Raw genomic sequence first — 15,282 nt, 5'->3', positions numbered from 1 at the left:
GCCATGCTGGAGCCTCTGCATTTATTTATTAACAAATAAAACTTGCAGAATTTTAAAATATTGTGTGCAGAATTTTTTGGCGCATAATTTTTAATTTTTTGGCGCCGAATGCCCTCAGGAGTAACCATTGTGTGAAATCTGAGCAGAGAGATGTACTGTATTGCTCAAGCTACCATAGCTTAATAGAGGATTCTGATTAGAGTTCAGTGTTAGCTAGCAGCACTTGGTGTAATAGTAGGCCTGTTAACTCTAGCAGGGATTTAACTAGATAGTGATATACATAATGGTCAATCTGTTACCCCCACCACCTCACCACTTCACGCTTATAATCTCCCAAGGCATACATACAGTTACAAACAAATACGGTCACTAATATTGTGCATGCAATTAGACAGGGAGATCTAGCTAGCCACGTGTTGTTAAAGATCTGATGAAGAACAAAAACAGTGCTCATAACCACAAGAAATGTTGTTTCCCCAGCCTCCTAGATTAAAAGTTGTAGCTGGAGTTTAGGCCTGCTTTTACAGTAACTCCTCACTTAAAGTCGTCCGGGTTAACTTTGTTTCATTGTTACGTTGCTGATCAATTAGGGAACATGCTCGTTTAAAGTTGTGCAATGCTTCCTTATAACATTGTTTGGCAGCCACCTGCTTCGTCCGCTGCCTGCAGGAAGAGCAGCCCGTTGCAGCTAGCTGGTGGGGGCTTGGAACCAGGGTGGACTGGCAGCCCCCCTATCGTCTCTCTGCTCCCCTAAGTTCCCTGTGCGGCAGCCGCCCAGCAGGCTAGCAATTGCCTGGCAGTTCAGCTGTCCCTCCCCCACTTCCGTGTGCTGCTCCTGCCCTCTGCCTTGGAGCTGCTCCCGGGAACCTCCTGCTTGCTGTGCAGAGGAGAGGGGGGAAGAAGGGGGCTAATGTCAGGGTGTCCCCCTCCCCCTGCTCCTGTACCTTATCTCCACAGAGAAGGGAGGGGGGGACACGACAGGGCTCAGGACAGAGGGAGCTTGCTGGCAGCACTTGCTATCTCAACTTGCTGAGCTACTTAAAAAGGCAATGTACTTAGAGTTGGATCAGTGTACTTAAAGGGGCAATGTGTGTCTCTTTCACACATGGTGTGTGTCCCTGTCTCCCCTCCCTCCATTCATGCTGCCTTGTAGAGTGTGAGGCTACATTAACAACAACATGTTAACCCTTGAGGGCTCAGCCGCGTGCTAGTTCATCATTTAGCAGTAAGGCATTCCCTGGGAAATATCCCACCCTCTTCCACCCTCTGACTTCACCACCTCAACCAAGCTTCACAATCATCATTGCTGTGTACAGTATTAAATTGTTTGTTTAAAACTTATAGTGTGTGTGTGTATAGATATAGATATAAATAAAAATATAGTCTTTTGTCTGGCGGAAAAAAATTCCTCCCCCCCACCCATTTACATTCATTCTTATGGGGAAATTGGATTCGCTTAACATCGTTTCGCTTAAAGTAGCATTTTTCAGGAACATAACTACAACATTAAGCGAGGAGTTACTGTACCTCAAAGTCTCATGCATTTTCTAACCAGCTGTGTGAGTCTAACAGGACAAGGGCCACTCCTTCTCTTATAGCACTCCAGTAGAATTAATTTTAAACATTTTAATTTAATAATTAAGTATTTCTTCAGCATTATAGGCTCAGTCCTGATCCCACTGCAGTCAATGGGAGTTTTGCCACTGAGTTGAAAAGATGCTGTATTAGACCCTGTGATATAGCTCTGTTTATAGTCAGAGCTGTGCCTGAAAAATACACATTTTTACTCTCTCCTCTGTCCCCCATACTTCCTTTCCAGCTGGCCTACAGAAAGAATTATGAAGACACCAAGGCAAACGTCCATATTCCAAGTGACATGTTGAATCACCTGTTGGCTAAAAAGTGTCAATATATCCTCAGTGATCTTGAGTACCGAACCTACCTCCACCAGTGGAATTGTTCACCTGAAGAAAATGATGTTGTTCTGGCCAAGAAAGCCCAGGAGATTTTGAGTGATGTATGTACCCTGTTTAGTCATTCCAAGTTCGGGTAGCTTCACAGCTTTCTGGCTAAATTACTTTTTTTTAAAAAAGTAGTTATATGTGAAATTAATAACTGCTTCCAAATTGCTTAATAACATCATTTAATTGAATCTGCCATAACATTCAGGGGGGCTTTAAACAATTTCTCAAAGGATTTTTCGTGAGCTTGTTATTTATTATTTGGTTTGAAAATTGGAAAAAAGTTAAGATTTACAGGCCTAATCCAAGTCCACTGGAGTCCACAATAGGTTTTTTTTCCTATTGCCTTCAGTGAACTTTGGGTAAGGTCGTACAGAAACATACAAACCTGACTTGCGCAAGCATGCCAGTAGCTTCTAACGACTAGGGTTGGTGTAGGAGGCATGTTGGGAATACAAAATGTGGCCAAAGCACTGCAGTGATCCTCAGGCATCATAACGCTCCCTTTGGACTGCTGTAACTTACACTGGGGCCAAAACTTAGGGGTCTGGGGCAAAAATCAGTACTTGGTCCTGCTAGTGAAGGCAGGGGGCTGGACTCGATGACCTTTCAAGGTCCCTTCCAGTTCTAGGAGATGGGATATCTCCATTATTAAAAAATTATTAAAAAATTAAAAAAAACAGCTCCCAGAAGCTTCTGGAATCAGAAGAGTGCAAAAGTGGTTTACCTGTGCCCTGCCACCTTTGGGTGCTGCACCAAGGACAGGGATCAAAGTCCAGTACACTGGTACAACTGACAGAACAGGTTGGAATGCACTGGCTTAGTTGACCATATAATTGTACTATAAAATCAATATGAAATGGTCCTTTTTTACCCAAGAAGGTCTGATTACATCTGAATAATCTGACTCTACATGCTGTGGGTTGCCACTTTGTTCTACTTTTACTTCTCATATAAATTCCTGTAGAAAAAGCTGAAAATAGCAGAGACTAAGGCCTGGTCTACACTAACCCCCAAATTCGAACTAAGGTACGCAACTTCAGCTACGTGAATAACGTAGCTGAAGTCGACATACCTTAGTTCGAACTTACCGTGGTTCAGACGCGGTCCACACGCGGCAGGCAGGCTCCCCGTCGACTCCGCGGTACTCCTCTCGCCGAGCTGGAGTACCGCAGTCGACGGCGAGCGCTTCCGGGATCGATTTATCGCGTCCAGACCAGACGCGATAAATCGAACCCGGAAGTTCGATTGCCAGCTGTCGAACTACCGCGGTAGTGTAGACCTGGCCTAACTGTGATACTGAACACTTTTCTTCATTCTCAGATATAAACTTTCAAAACTGATTTTAATTAGTGAATAAGACTGGGTCACAGTCTTGAGTAGCACTCTGCCTTGCTATGTGGGAGACATTTATTTGATTTGGGGAAGATGCAATTACCACCTTTCAGGCAGGTTGCACATTTTCTGGGAACTGATTTAGTTTTTCTTCTTTACAGGTTGTGTATAAAGATGATTTAAATTGGCTGAAAGGACTTGGATGCTATGTCTGGGACACCCCACAAATCCTGCATGCTAAGAAATCATATGATCTCCAAAGCCAAGTAAGCAAATCTTCCTCAAATAAGAAGAGATGGTGGGCCACATTTTTATTTCATTTACATTCCTTGGGGTTTACACCACCATAGCTGAGAGCAGGGCTTGATGCTATACAGTATGCTTTAGATCAGCCAAATAAAAAAAAAATGCAATGTAGTCTTCCAGGCTTATCTGATAGAGACCTCATTATTTCCTCCTGTTATTGAGAAAAGCACAGAACCAAGGAGAACTGGAAAGGAAGCAGTTTAACAGAGTTTGAACAAGCACGTTCATTTTAGTCTGAAGATTGCGAGATTGGTCTGCTTAGATGTGGACTTTCCACGGCTGAAATTTCTTCATGTGGAGTGATCAGCTCCCAAGACTTCTTGCTGTTAACATTTCTGAATAAAAATTATAATATACAGTACAGAGACCTATTTTAACAAAGGAAATAGATGGCTGATGGACCTAGAAAACATGATGAAGTTGCTAGGGAAGCAAGTCTAGTTATTCTTAGAACACTTTTTGTCTGTGTTTTCTTAGCTGCAATACACAGCTGCAGGAAAAGAGAATTTGCAGAACTACAGTGCTGTTACCGATACACCGCTTTATGTGACTGCGGTCCAGAGCGGCATCCATGCTAGTGAGGTGAGTCATTCCCCTTTTTCCACCCAGAAACTTTCCCCCATTCCCACAGATAGTTAAAACACAGTGAATTAATCACTATATCTTCCTTAAAGGTGAAATATAAAGAAAATTATCACAAAATTAAGGACAAATATACAACTGTGGTGGAAACAGTGGATCACGAAAGAACCCTAAATCTGAAACATCTTTTTAGCAATGTGAGTGTTTTAAACTCTTTTGTTTCTTTCAAGGAGCTAGTGTGCTGGGATTTATTTTGTTTTTGCAAACTCCTTAGTTCCAGATGCTAGGCAAAATACAGTGTATTGATAAGCTGATTCCATGTATCAAAGCACAATTGGGGACCAATTCTTGCAGGAGACTGGGCCCCAGTGGATGAACAGCTGGCTTTTGTCACTCATGGAATGAGCTTTTGGGCCTGGTGGGTGATTATTCTGAACCAACATTCAGTCGATCAGGGTTGAGTAAGAGTTCAGAGGTCTGCAAGGGTTTAAGTTAAGATACAAATGATTTTGATTGCTTTCCTATACTGTGTGTTACGTAAGAGTTTTGAAAAACATATTCAGAGATCTTTGTATTCCCACTCAGAACCTGTACAAGGAAGCCTGGGATAAAGTGAAAGCCACTGGTTACAAAATGTCCTCTGATTCCGTCTCTCTGTCTCGTGCCAAAGAACTGAAGCATAATGCTAGTATTGTAAGTTAACATAATATTTTAAGCTTCTCTATCTTTGCAGCTCATTAATGCTAGCAATAAAGCCCTTTTCTGCTTTGCATTTACATAGCACAGCTGTACAAAAATTTAATATTACTATTTATTTTTATTTCAAATGTGTGTCTATGAGTAGGTACACAGTCATTCATGCAAGTAATTTCTTCTCCCCTGGCAGCCTTATTATCTATTGACCACAACTTGGTTCTTGCTCGAAACAAGAGCCTTCTCAATCTTTCTACCAAATACTTCAATAAAAGATTGGCTTCTTATATCCCTAGCCAAAGTTTGCTTTCAGCAATTTCTTCGCTTTTTATATTTCCAATTTTTAGATATAAGACAACAGGATCTAAACCTCTGGCTAGATTTGAATTTGAGATACTGTTACATTTGGTGGATTTAACCACACAGGTTCAACTAAAGACATATTTCTGTGATTCATCTTTTGATGAGCATAATTCACGTTTTGCGGTACTGTTGGAAAGCTCTTCCTGACAATCACTATACAAGACATATGATAGATGGGCCTCATTCAGCAATCCATCCTATGCAACAAAGTACTTAAACATGTGCTTGAAGTTACACATGTGCTTAAGTGCTTTGCTGAATATGGCTGGATTCATGCACGTGCTTAGCTGCTTTGCTGAACTGAGACCCATAAAAGATAGTTCCCTTCCTGAACATTTTTATATCGACCTCTGTAAATATAGAGAGCTGGAATCATTTTCCTACAATAAATTAATCAACTTGTTTATTCCTTCTATTTTACAAAATTCATCTGGAAGCTGTCATTATCTATATGGCATCATAGGTACACCTAACAAAACAGAAGACAAGATCCTGCCCTGAACTGCTTTCAGTCTCCACTGACCTCAAAGGAGTTGTGCCCACTTCAGTTACCAGTGAATTTGGATCTAAAAATGTAGTTGTCTTCCTGGAGGAAGTCATTTTATCTCCTTGTCTCTGCTTAGGTCAAGTATCGGGAGGAATATGATAAGTTTAAAGCACTTTACACTCTACCCAGAAGCGTTGAAGATGATCCCAACACAGCAAGATGCCTTAGAGTTGGCAAGCTTAACATTGATGTAAGTATCTTTTTTAAAATTTAAGTTCTCCTGATAGTCAAAGCATCCACATACATTAATCAAGATTTCATATTTAAATATGTTTGGCAACTATCGATATTTACTAAACTTTCTCCAATATGTATAGAAATATGTTTGTGTTTGTTCTGCTACATTTTCTTTTGTGGCTAAGCCTTTGGTAGTGTATCTGTAGAACAAGGTCTACCCAGGGCCAGCTCCAGGCACCAGCTTACCAAGCAGGTGCTTGGGGCGGCCACTTCGGAGAGGGGCGGCACGTCCAGCTGTTCGGCGGCAATTCAGCGGACGGTCCCTCACTCCAGCACAGAGCCAAGGACCTCCCGCCGAATTGCCGCCGCAGATCGCGATCGCGGCTTTTTTTTCTTTTTTTTTTTGCGCCGCTTGGGGCGGCAAAAACCCTGGAGCCGGCCCTGGGTCTACCCTACAAAAACTACCATGTTAAGGAACCTTCTTATAACATGAAAATGTTTGTTCTAACTTCTATTGCATAAGAAAATCAACAATTTAAAATGATGTCAGACACTTTTCTCCCATTATTAACATAATATTTTAATTTCACAGCGTCTGTACAAAGAAGTCTACGAAAAGAACAAGGCCAAAATCCACATTCTTCCAGACATGGTAGACATTGTAGCTGCTAGGGCCACACAGAAAAAAGTCAGTGAAATTGATTATCGCCTACATCTCCATGAGTGGACCTGCCTACCAGACCTTCAGATCAACGCTCATGTTCGAAAAGTCACTGACCAGCTCAGTGAAGTAAGCCTACAAATTATATTATGTCACTGTTCAACTTTCAAAAAGATTTCTGTTGTTAGATTCTGTCTGTAATAGGTGAAATTGTGTTGCAGAAAAAATGTTGGAACGTCTTGAGATGGCAATATTTGTGCATTGTTTTATGTCCGCACATAACAGCTGTCCAAGACTATTTACAAACATTGCTTATACCACAGGTGTTTAGCTTAGATCAAGCTGAAAAGGTACAGTCTGGTTTCTCCCCAGTATGAACATCAGACCACAGCACTGCAAGTCTAGTGATCAGACAGTTCTTCAAACTCCTTCCCATGTTGTGTTTATAAATTACCCAAAGTAATTAATCAATAGTGCAAGGTACTCTGGAAATTTGGATGCCCCGGGTGGGTTGACCCATGTGGCAAAAGGCTCTCCAGGATTGCTCCAATATGGGGGCAGGCCAGAGGAAGGGCCATAACTTCTGTGTTTCTGCAAATCCAGTGGCCGCAGTAGAACATGCAAGTGTTACACCTCTACCTTGATGTAACACTGTCCTCGGGAGCCAAAAAATCTTACCGCGTTATAGGTGAAACCATGTTATATCAAACTTGCTTTAATCCACCGTAGTGCGCAGCCCCCCCCTCCCCCCCCGGAGCACTGCATTACCGCGTTATATCCGAATTTGTGTTATATCAGGTCGGTCGCGTTATATCAGGGTAGAGGTGTATTTGTGGGCAGTAGCTGCTACTCCATCAACTAATTGGGTGCAGCCAGTTACTCTGTCTATATGCAGGTAAAGTGAATTTCATCCACAGAATAGATATGCATACCAAAAAAAGTTCAGAATTGCAGCCTTTTTTCAGTACTTCTTTCTTTTTATTACTGTCTTTCATACCGATAAGTATAGCTGCTGGAAACAGGGACTGTGAGAATTCCTTGCATTAGCACAGGTTTATGATCTCGCTGAAGATTTGTGTTTTCTGCTTAGTTTCAGAAAATACAAATTTTCACACAGTTGCTTAGATTTTTTAAAGTATGTTTTGATTGTATTTGCTTTTAAAAAAAACACACTCAGATTTTGAAAAAAAAATGCCCAGAATCTGAGAGAGAAAGACAAATCATTTGTATTAGGCAAAATTCCCTGGATTTTGAAATGCCCGGTGTATAACTAACTTATTTCAGCAGCAATGCATCATTATGCAAAATACAGGTTAGTTGAAAACCTTCCCGTCAAACTACTTCTAATTGTATAGGCTCCCTCACCCTGCACCCTCAGTTCAGTTAAAAGCTAAAAGAACCAATAGTGCTTGTTGTATCAGGGTCCAGGCAAATTAGTTTCAGAATATTGGAAAAGATATTTACTATTGAAAGCTGTCATCTAGGGTTAATGTATAGCTAAGGGATTAAGATGAAGTGAAATTCTCAAACGTTCCTTGTTTTCTATAATACTCTAGATTGTGTACAAGGATGACCTTAACTGGCTGAAAGGCATTGGCTGCTTTGTTTGGGATACTCCTGAAATTCTGCATGCCAAACATGCATATGATCTTCGCAGTGATGTAAGTCTGAATTGTCTCTAGTTCGGTTCTGCTTTTCAGTTTCCTTCACATCTAGTCTCACTCTTTAAAATACCATGGGGACGAAGCCTGGAAGGGCATTGCATGTCCTCCTTACACTGAAATGTTCAGATTGAGTTCTTTACATTGTATTGATTTGCAATAATTAGGTGTTGTCATATAGGCCCCCTCCCCCCCACAGGAAAGCACTTAAGCATTTGTTTAAGTCCATGCATATTCAGAAAAGTGCTTAAGAATGGGCTTAAGTCTGATTGACATTAGTGGGATATACATGCTGAGGCGTTCTCCTGGAATGGGAATGCTTTACTGAATCAGGGCCACTGATTGGATGCGGGAGAGGGCACAGGGCTGGGGCAGAGAGTTGGGGTGTGGGCTCTGGGAGGGAGTTTGGGTGTGTGTGGGGGGGCTCAGGGCAGGGCTGGGGTGCAGGAGGGGGCGAGAGGTGCAGGCTCTGGGTGGCACTTATCTCGGGGGGCTCCCTGGAAGCTGCGACAGGGCCACTGTGCTGTGTATACTGTACAGCAGCACTGAATGAAAATTCATACAATCTAGAAGTAATATGTCATTGATTTTGATGAGTCAATTTTTTTTGCAGGCAAAGTTTTCTTACCCATTATTAGTTGAGGATTAAGCAGTTGCAGTAGTTGTAGATAATGGTTTTGATTACAAAGAACACATCTCCTCAAGAGTTTTTATTAAGAATTTTGGGGGCTCATGGTTTTATATGGTACATACAAATATTTAATGACAGAATAGTTATGTTATTGAAGTATTCTAATATTGTGTTATTGAAGTATTCTAATGTTCCCCAAGTGTAGTGCTATGACTGTTTTTATCTGGTCAAATATCTCACCTGAGTACTTTTTTCTTTTCTTTTTGCTTAAATATAATTGACTTTACTGAATTACTAATATTGTGCATAAGCAAGTTGTTTAATTAAACAACCAGACTTACAAAAATCAAATTTTCTTTCTCTCTGCAGATTAAGTACAAATCTAACGCAGAGAAAATGAAGAATGACTACACCATGATCACTGACACTCCTTATTATGTCCAGAATGTCATTAGTGGCAAGAATCTGAGTGATGTAAGTATTTATACCACATTTCATCCCTGTATGATATGTATCATGTCTCAATAATTCCAATAATATAACATTTAATGACGTGTTGGAATCACTTCATGCTAGTCCACTACCACCCTTTGCTATACCATCAATAGAATATTAGGCAACAGCTGCTTTCAGCAGCATGGCAAGCATGTTCCACACAGACATACCCTGAATGTGAAGCTTTTTCCCTCCACATATTTCAAAAGATGGTCCTGATAAGCCAGCAAACACTAATTGACCCGCAATAAGTTAGACCAGGAGTTCTTAAACTTCATTGTACCGTGATCCCCTTCTGACAACAAATATTACTACACGACCCCAGGAGAGAGCCTACAACCTGAAGCCCTTGGGCGGTGGGGCTTGGCGACCCCATTAAAGCAGGATCGTGACCCACTTTGGGGTCCTGACCCACAGTTTGAGAATCACTGAGTTAGACAAACACATATCATGAAATGGTATCAATAGGCTAATTGTTTTTTTCTTATTTCCTAGGCTGTCTATCGCCATGCATATGTGCATAATATTAGAGGCAAAATGACCCCCACCGATAAAACAGTGGACTTGGTGCGGGCAAAGCATGCTCATAAGATACAGAGTGAAGTAAGTATCGAGTTTTCATTTCTAATAGGATACTAAAGAATAATGGCCAACTTCTGCTGTTGGGTGTCACATACGCTTGTTCAGCAATATTGGGAGTTGGGAGTGTATATTTCCAGTTTACAAAACTCCAGGGAATTCTCCCCATTAGAACTGGTTATGTTCTCTGTGATTGTTCTCGGTGAAGATGCCAGCTCTGAATACAAACCTTTCAAAGCCAGCAATCCAATCTGTGAGGCCGTCATTCTCTTTGCTGCACTCCAAGACCGGAGATCCAGAATACAGTCTGTTCAAAACCATCTGGCTTTTTGAAAGCCATCTATGCAAGACCCAGCCAGCATTTCTTCATTGCATTCTGGGTTTAGAGACAGAGAGTTCATTTTCTCTAAACCTCTTCCTTGTATCCAAAACCCAGCTTATGTGATGATTTCAGCTTTTCCTCTGGCCTGTCATGGCTAGTCTTTATTGCTCTAAAATTAAACTAAAAAATCTGCGTGAATGTACAAGGATACCTGATATATCTCTATTATCTGCATGCCTCAGATGACCTCAGTGGAGTTAAAAAGGGAAAGATTTGGTCCATTGCAAAGAAGATACTTGCTATGCAATACCAACAAACTCCCTCACATATTTTATGTAATTGTAACTTTTTTACTTTTCCTGCAGAATCTATACCGGGGGGCTGGCTTACATGCCCTCCCCACTGGATACAAACTCCCACCAGATACTCCAGGCTTTAAGCTTGCTAAACATGTCCAATACATAGGCAGCGATGTAAGTAATATACTAAGTTCTTTTAAGATATGGTTTGCAAGAGAATATTTGGTGATCTCTAGGCATCCTATGTGAACATACAATATTGCTATAAGGAAGTTGCTATTCAGCTATGCAGCCAATTATGTTTGCCCTGAGTATCTGTAAAAGCTGATGAACTGTACAGAGATCTGAATATTTTGCTATCATGACATAAATTTCCCTCTGATATTTATACCTTATCAAATGCATGAGAAGTGAAACAAAATCACTAATCTCAATAGAAATAGCCCCCCAAAGATTAGTTTCTGCTACATCATTTTGAGCCACAGAATCCAAATGTGTCATGAAATCTCTCAAAGTTAGCATGATATGTATCTATTAAAAATGTGTGGCTTATTTTCCATAGTTCAGGATAAGGGTCACATTTTGGGCTTGATTTAACTCTGTCAGTGGGAGCCACCTTGCCCCAGGAAAAATTAACCCCTGAGGAAGGGCAGGATGATCTGGTGGGAGAGCGTGGCTTTGATTTGTGCTGGGGTGCCCTTCTGGCAGAAGCTCTCACAGAGTTAGCTGAATCTGAATATCCTTTAAGCCCTCAATACACCACCTACCCATACAGATTTTTAAAGGTATTTAGGTGCTTACAAATGCATATAGATGCCTAGTAGGATTTTCAGACGTGCCTAGGCACCTACTCTCATCTGAATACCTTTAAAAGTCTGGCTCTTTGTGCTGTACAGAAGCTGCCAAACCTGAATGTAGTCCTTTATTTATATTGGCTGTAAATAGTAGTAGATAAACAGGCATTTATTACAGATGCAGTCACATCCAACATCATATATGATTGTTCTTACACCCTTTTATTTTAAATCTTCTTTTTTAATTTTACAGCTTAAATACAAAGAAGCCTATGAGCACATCAAGGCTAAAGGCTACACTCTTGGGCCCAAAGCTGTTGGCTTTGAGCATATAAAGAAAGTGAATAAAGTTCTTAACGAGGTACTGTAAATGTTAATTACCAGTATATATGTTTGTATTAATGCATCATTATTTGATATTGCTGGTGTATAATAAAATACATTACAACATAATTTCATAAAACAATCTAGCTGCTATTTCATAAAAGCTCTTGAGAAACTGATAAGTCTTTGTGCTAGTGAGAGCCATATTTTCAACATTTTTTGGCCCAAAGCTTGCAAAAAAACCCACACACTTTCTTAACCATTGATTTTAAAATGTGCTTAAATTAAGCACATACATAAGTGTTTGCATGATCTGGGCCTTGGAAATGTGTTACAGAGAATCTAAGATGTTAATCAAATAGTTGTTGTGAAATGTCTTCACCGTATAAGAACCAAACCTTTCTAGTAAAGTGGTTCAATTTTCTCCTGTCCTTCTGTACTATATAGTGCATGGAAGTAGAAGGAAGTCTGCGGTTAACAGAGCAATAGCTATTTATTTTCTGCTAACCCGGATGCTTTGTGTCTTTCGTTTAAGAGTTCTGTTTTTAACACATGGAATACTCTCTCCTTTGGTGCAGAGGCTGTATAGGGAGATATACCACAAAAATAAGGACAAGATTCATACCACCCCTGACACACCAGAAATTCGCCAAGTCAAAGCCACACAGGAAGCTATCAGTGATGTATGTCTCATTTTTCAGTTTTATAAAAAGGAGATGCTTGGTATATTCAGCATGATTAAATATATGTAATATTTCCCCTTTTGTCTTTCAGCTGATCTACAAGGCAGATTTCTTTAAGATGCGGGGACATTTGATTTCCTTGCCATACACCCCTCAAGTGATCCATTGCCGCCACGTTGGAGATATCACAAGTGATGTAAGCAAAGATACCTTGCCTTTGAATGTGATGAGCCAAACTCTCTTCCTAGTCACACATGTGCAGATGTCAATGGGAGAAGAATTTGACTTGACATTTAAATTGTATACAAGCTAAAATAATGTGATTGTTTGATGATTCACTTTTTTCCAAAAGGATCAACTTTTAATTTTCTGTTATTATGATTGCTTCACAGAATAAATACAAAGAGGATCTACACTGGTTGAGGGGCCTGGGTTGCTTCCTATATGATACTCCTGATATGGTCCGTGCTCGTCACTTGCGGGAGCTTTGGGTATGTTCTTTTTTCTGACACACAATTTAATATTGATTCATTATTTACTGATGCACAGTTGTCAAGATGATCTGTGGTAAGTGCTACGTCAGAATGATTAAGGAACTCAGAGTGTTTCGTGCCATGCTGCTTCAAAACAGCTGATTCAAAGTAATAGCAATAGAGGGTGATGCCGCTGTAGCAGCCATTACCCATGTTAGCCTCCCCTGTACATTTTCTATACACTGCTGAGAATACTGCAGCTTCCTATGTGTCATGTTTATTACCTTTTCAGTCTAATTACGTATACACCAATACGGCAAAGAAGATGCGGGATAAATACAGTGTGGTTCTGGACACTCCCGAATACAGGAAAGTTCAGGAGCTGAAGGCACATTTGAGTGAAGTAAGTATTGCATTATTTTATCTGTTCAGGTTGGCAATGATCAAAAGAAGCTCAGATCATCTCACTGGATTTCCTGATGTATTTTAGACTTTATCCTTTCCCAGCTTTGATTAACTAAATGCTAATTGAACATTTGTAACAAAGGAAATAATTGCCAGGCTTTGTCTCCTTCTAGGTGGTTTACAGAGCTGCAGGCAAGAAGCAAAAGACGAAATTCACGTCGATCCTTGATACACCAGATTTCTTACGAGCCAAGAAAGGACAGAAAATACAGAGTCAGGTAAAAATTCTTCCTTAATAGAAAAGGGGCTGGGAATCTGTGTTGATCGTTAAATCCATCTTACTACAGTGCTCCCCACAACCCTTCTCAAGTCAACTTAGAAATCTTAGAGATGACTTGTAATAATGATTAATACACATTTTCAAATGACAACATGATTCTCAAGCTCATGATGTTTCTTTAACAAACATGTCCAGTTCTGTTCATCTGAAGTAGCAGAAATCTTTATTAAACCCCAATACAACTCCATTCAAATTCTCTAAAATCCCAACCCAGGTAGCCAAATAAATCTGTCTTTATTAATGGGCTCATTAGCCAGGTAAAATGATGACATTTTTTAATTGATGTGCAGTCTGCCAAGTGACGTGAAAAACCTGCATGTACAGCTTAGACAAATCGGTAGGTCTAGTGTGTGCACGTGCGTGTGTGTGTGTGAAAACAGGCAGAGGGTACAAAGAGTTCTTCTCCCTTAGTGCATAGGGGCCAGCACAATAAGGCTCCTTGCATTCACAGTGTGTGAAAGTTACCTAGAGTGGCTGCAGCACTCAGTGGCTCAAAATAGGCCAGAACCAGAACCCTTCCTGCAAGTGCTAGCACTCAGAGGCTAGCACAAGGTGGACTCCCTTCTGTACTTCTTTAAAGGTATAATTCATACATATGAGCAGTCTCCCCTTAGTGCCCCATGAGGAGCTGTGCCTGCCTTTGCCCTCCACATGTAGAATGTGTGTGCTATGGGGCGGCTCTGTGTATTTTGCCACCCCAAGCATGGCAGTGAGGCAGCCTTCAGCGGTGTGCCTGCAGGAGGTCCGCTGGTAACGCAGATTCAGCAGCATGCCTGCGGGGAGGTCTGCCGGTCCTGCGCCTTCGGCGTACCCATGGCCGAATTGCCGCCGAAGCCGGGGGACCGGTGGACCTCCTGCAGGCATGCTGCCGAAGGCAGCCTGACTGCCGCCCTCACAGCGACCGGCAGGCCGCCCCCCGCGGCTTGCCGCCCCAGGCACGTGCTTGGTGCCTGGAGCCGCCCCTGGTGTGCTACACCTGGACGCTACATCTCCTGCTATCCCCAGTGCTGCATGTGGTTGTCAAAGCCAGAAACTTGCTTTTAATTAGTGCATCTGTCATACGTGTTGTTAATTTACACCTGGGTATGTACCCTGTAGTTTTTCCAGTTACTAAAGGTGAAACCCTGATCTTGTAAATAATCAGTAATTATTTTTAAGGATGGCCCAGAATAAAAGCTCTTAATAAGGGCCGTGTGAAGGCCATTGCTATTATGCTCCTTTGGGATTTTGATTCGTAAATATTTTGCTTGCATTTATGGAGTAGCCAGAGTATTGAGATGGAAGAATGATGAGGTGCGGGAGGGCCTGGAAGATAAATGACTGGATTACATTTTCATGATGTCTGTGTGTGCGTACGCATTTTCAGCACACAGTCATTTTGTAGGGTTCCCAAGATAAAGTTCATTAGAAACATATTCTTTGAATGTTCTGTTTTTCTTTCCTTGTCACAGTACTTGTATGTAGAGCTAGCCACCAAAGAGAGACCCCATCACCATGTTGGTGATCAGACCCCAGCCTTGACGCTTGCAAAACACGTGAAGGACATGGTCAGTGAGGTAAGATACCTGCGCCCATCTTCAGCACAGTTATACTATGTGACGGTTCCAATTCTAACATTAATAGGGGCGAGGAGTGTAGGGGTAACAGAATA

At 41.3% G+C, this 15,282-nt stretch overlaps 1 protein-coding gene across 1 annotated transcript in view; it reads left to right on the top strand.

The window, feature by feature from the left end:
* The window catches only part of NEB (nebulin), a 201,774-nt gene that overhangs the window by 132,431 nt on the left and 54,061 nt on the right, over nucleotides 1-15,282 (top strand). Inside the window, exons 103-120 of the mRNA XM_065413682.1 lie at nucleotides 1,820-2,017; nucleotides 3,458-3,562; nucleotides 4,080-4,184; nucleotides 4,277-4,381; nucleotides 4,770-4,877; nucleotides 5,864-5,977; nucleotides 6,557-6,754; nucleotides 8,182-8,286; nucleotides 9,287-9,391; nucleotides 9,908-10,015; nucleotides 10,679-10,786; nucleotides 11,660-11,767; nucleotides 12,309-12,413; nucleotides 12,505-12,609; nucleotides 12,806-12,904; nucleotides 13,179-13,289; nucleotides 13,465-13,569; nucleotides 15,083-15,187. Of these exons, the coding sequence (XP_065269754.1) occupies nucleotides 1,820-2,017; nucleotides 3,458-3,562; nucleotides 4,080-4,184; nucleotides 4,277-4,381; nucleotides 4,770-4,877; nucleotides 5,864-5,977; nucleotides 6,557-6,754; nucleotides 8,182-8,286; nucleotides 9,287-9,391; nucleotides 9,908-10,015; nucleotides 10,679-10,786; nucleotides 11,660-11,767; nucleotides 12,309-12,413; nucleotides 12,505-12,609; nucleotides 12,806-12,904; nucleotides 13,179-13,289; nucleotides 13,465-13,569; nucleotides 15,083-15,187 (2,097 nt within the window). The remainder of the gene's footprint in view (nucleotides 1-1,819; nucleotides 2,018-3,457; nucleotides 3,563-4,079; nucleotides 4,185-4,276; nucleotides 4,382-4,769; nucleotides 4,878-5,863; nucleotides 5,978-6,556; nucleotides 6,755-8,181; nucleotides 8,287-9,286; nucleotides 9,392-9,907; nucleotides 10,016-10,678; nucleotides 10,787-11,659; nucleotides 11,768-12,308; nucleotides 12,414-12,504; nucleotides 12,610-12,805; nucleotides 12,905-13,178; nucleotides 13,290-13,464; nucleotides 13,570-15,082; nucleotides 15,188-15,282) is intronic.

The sequence above is a fragment of the Emys orbicularis genome, chromosome 11, assembly GCF_028017835.1.
Source record: "Emys orbicularis isolate rEmyOrb1 chromosome 11, rEmyOrb1.hap1, whole genome shotgun sequence".
Classification (NCBI taxonomy): domain Eukaryota; kingdom Metazoa; phylum Chordata; order Testudines; family Emydidae; genus Emys; species Emys orbicularis.
The sequence above is the reverse complement of the archived record's forward strand: the minus strand, read 5'-3'. Positions and strand labels throughout refer to the sequence as shown.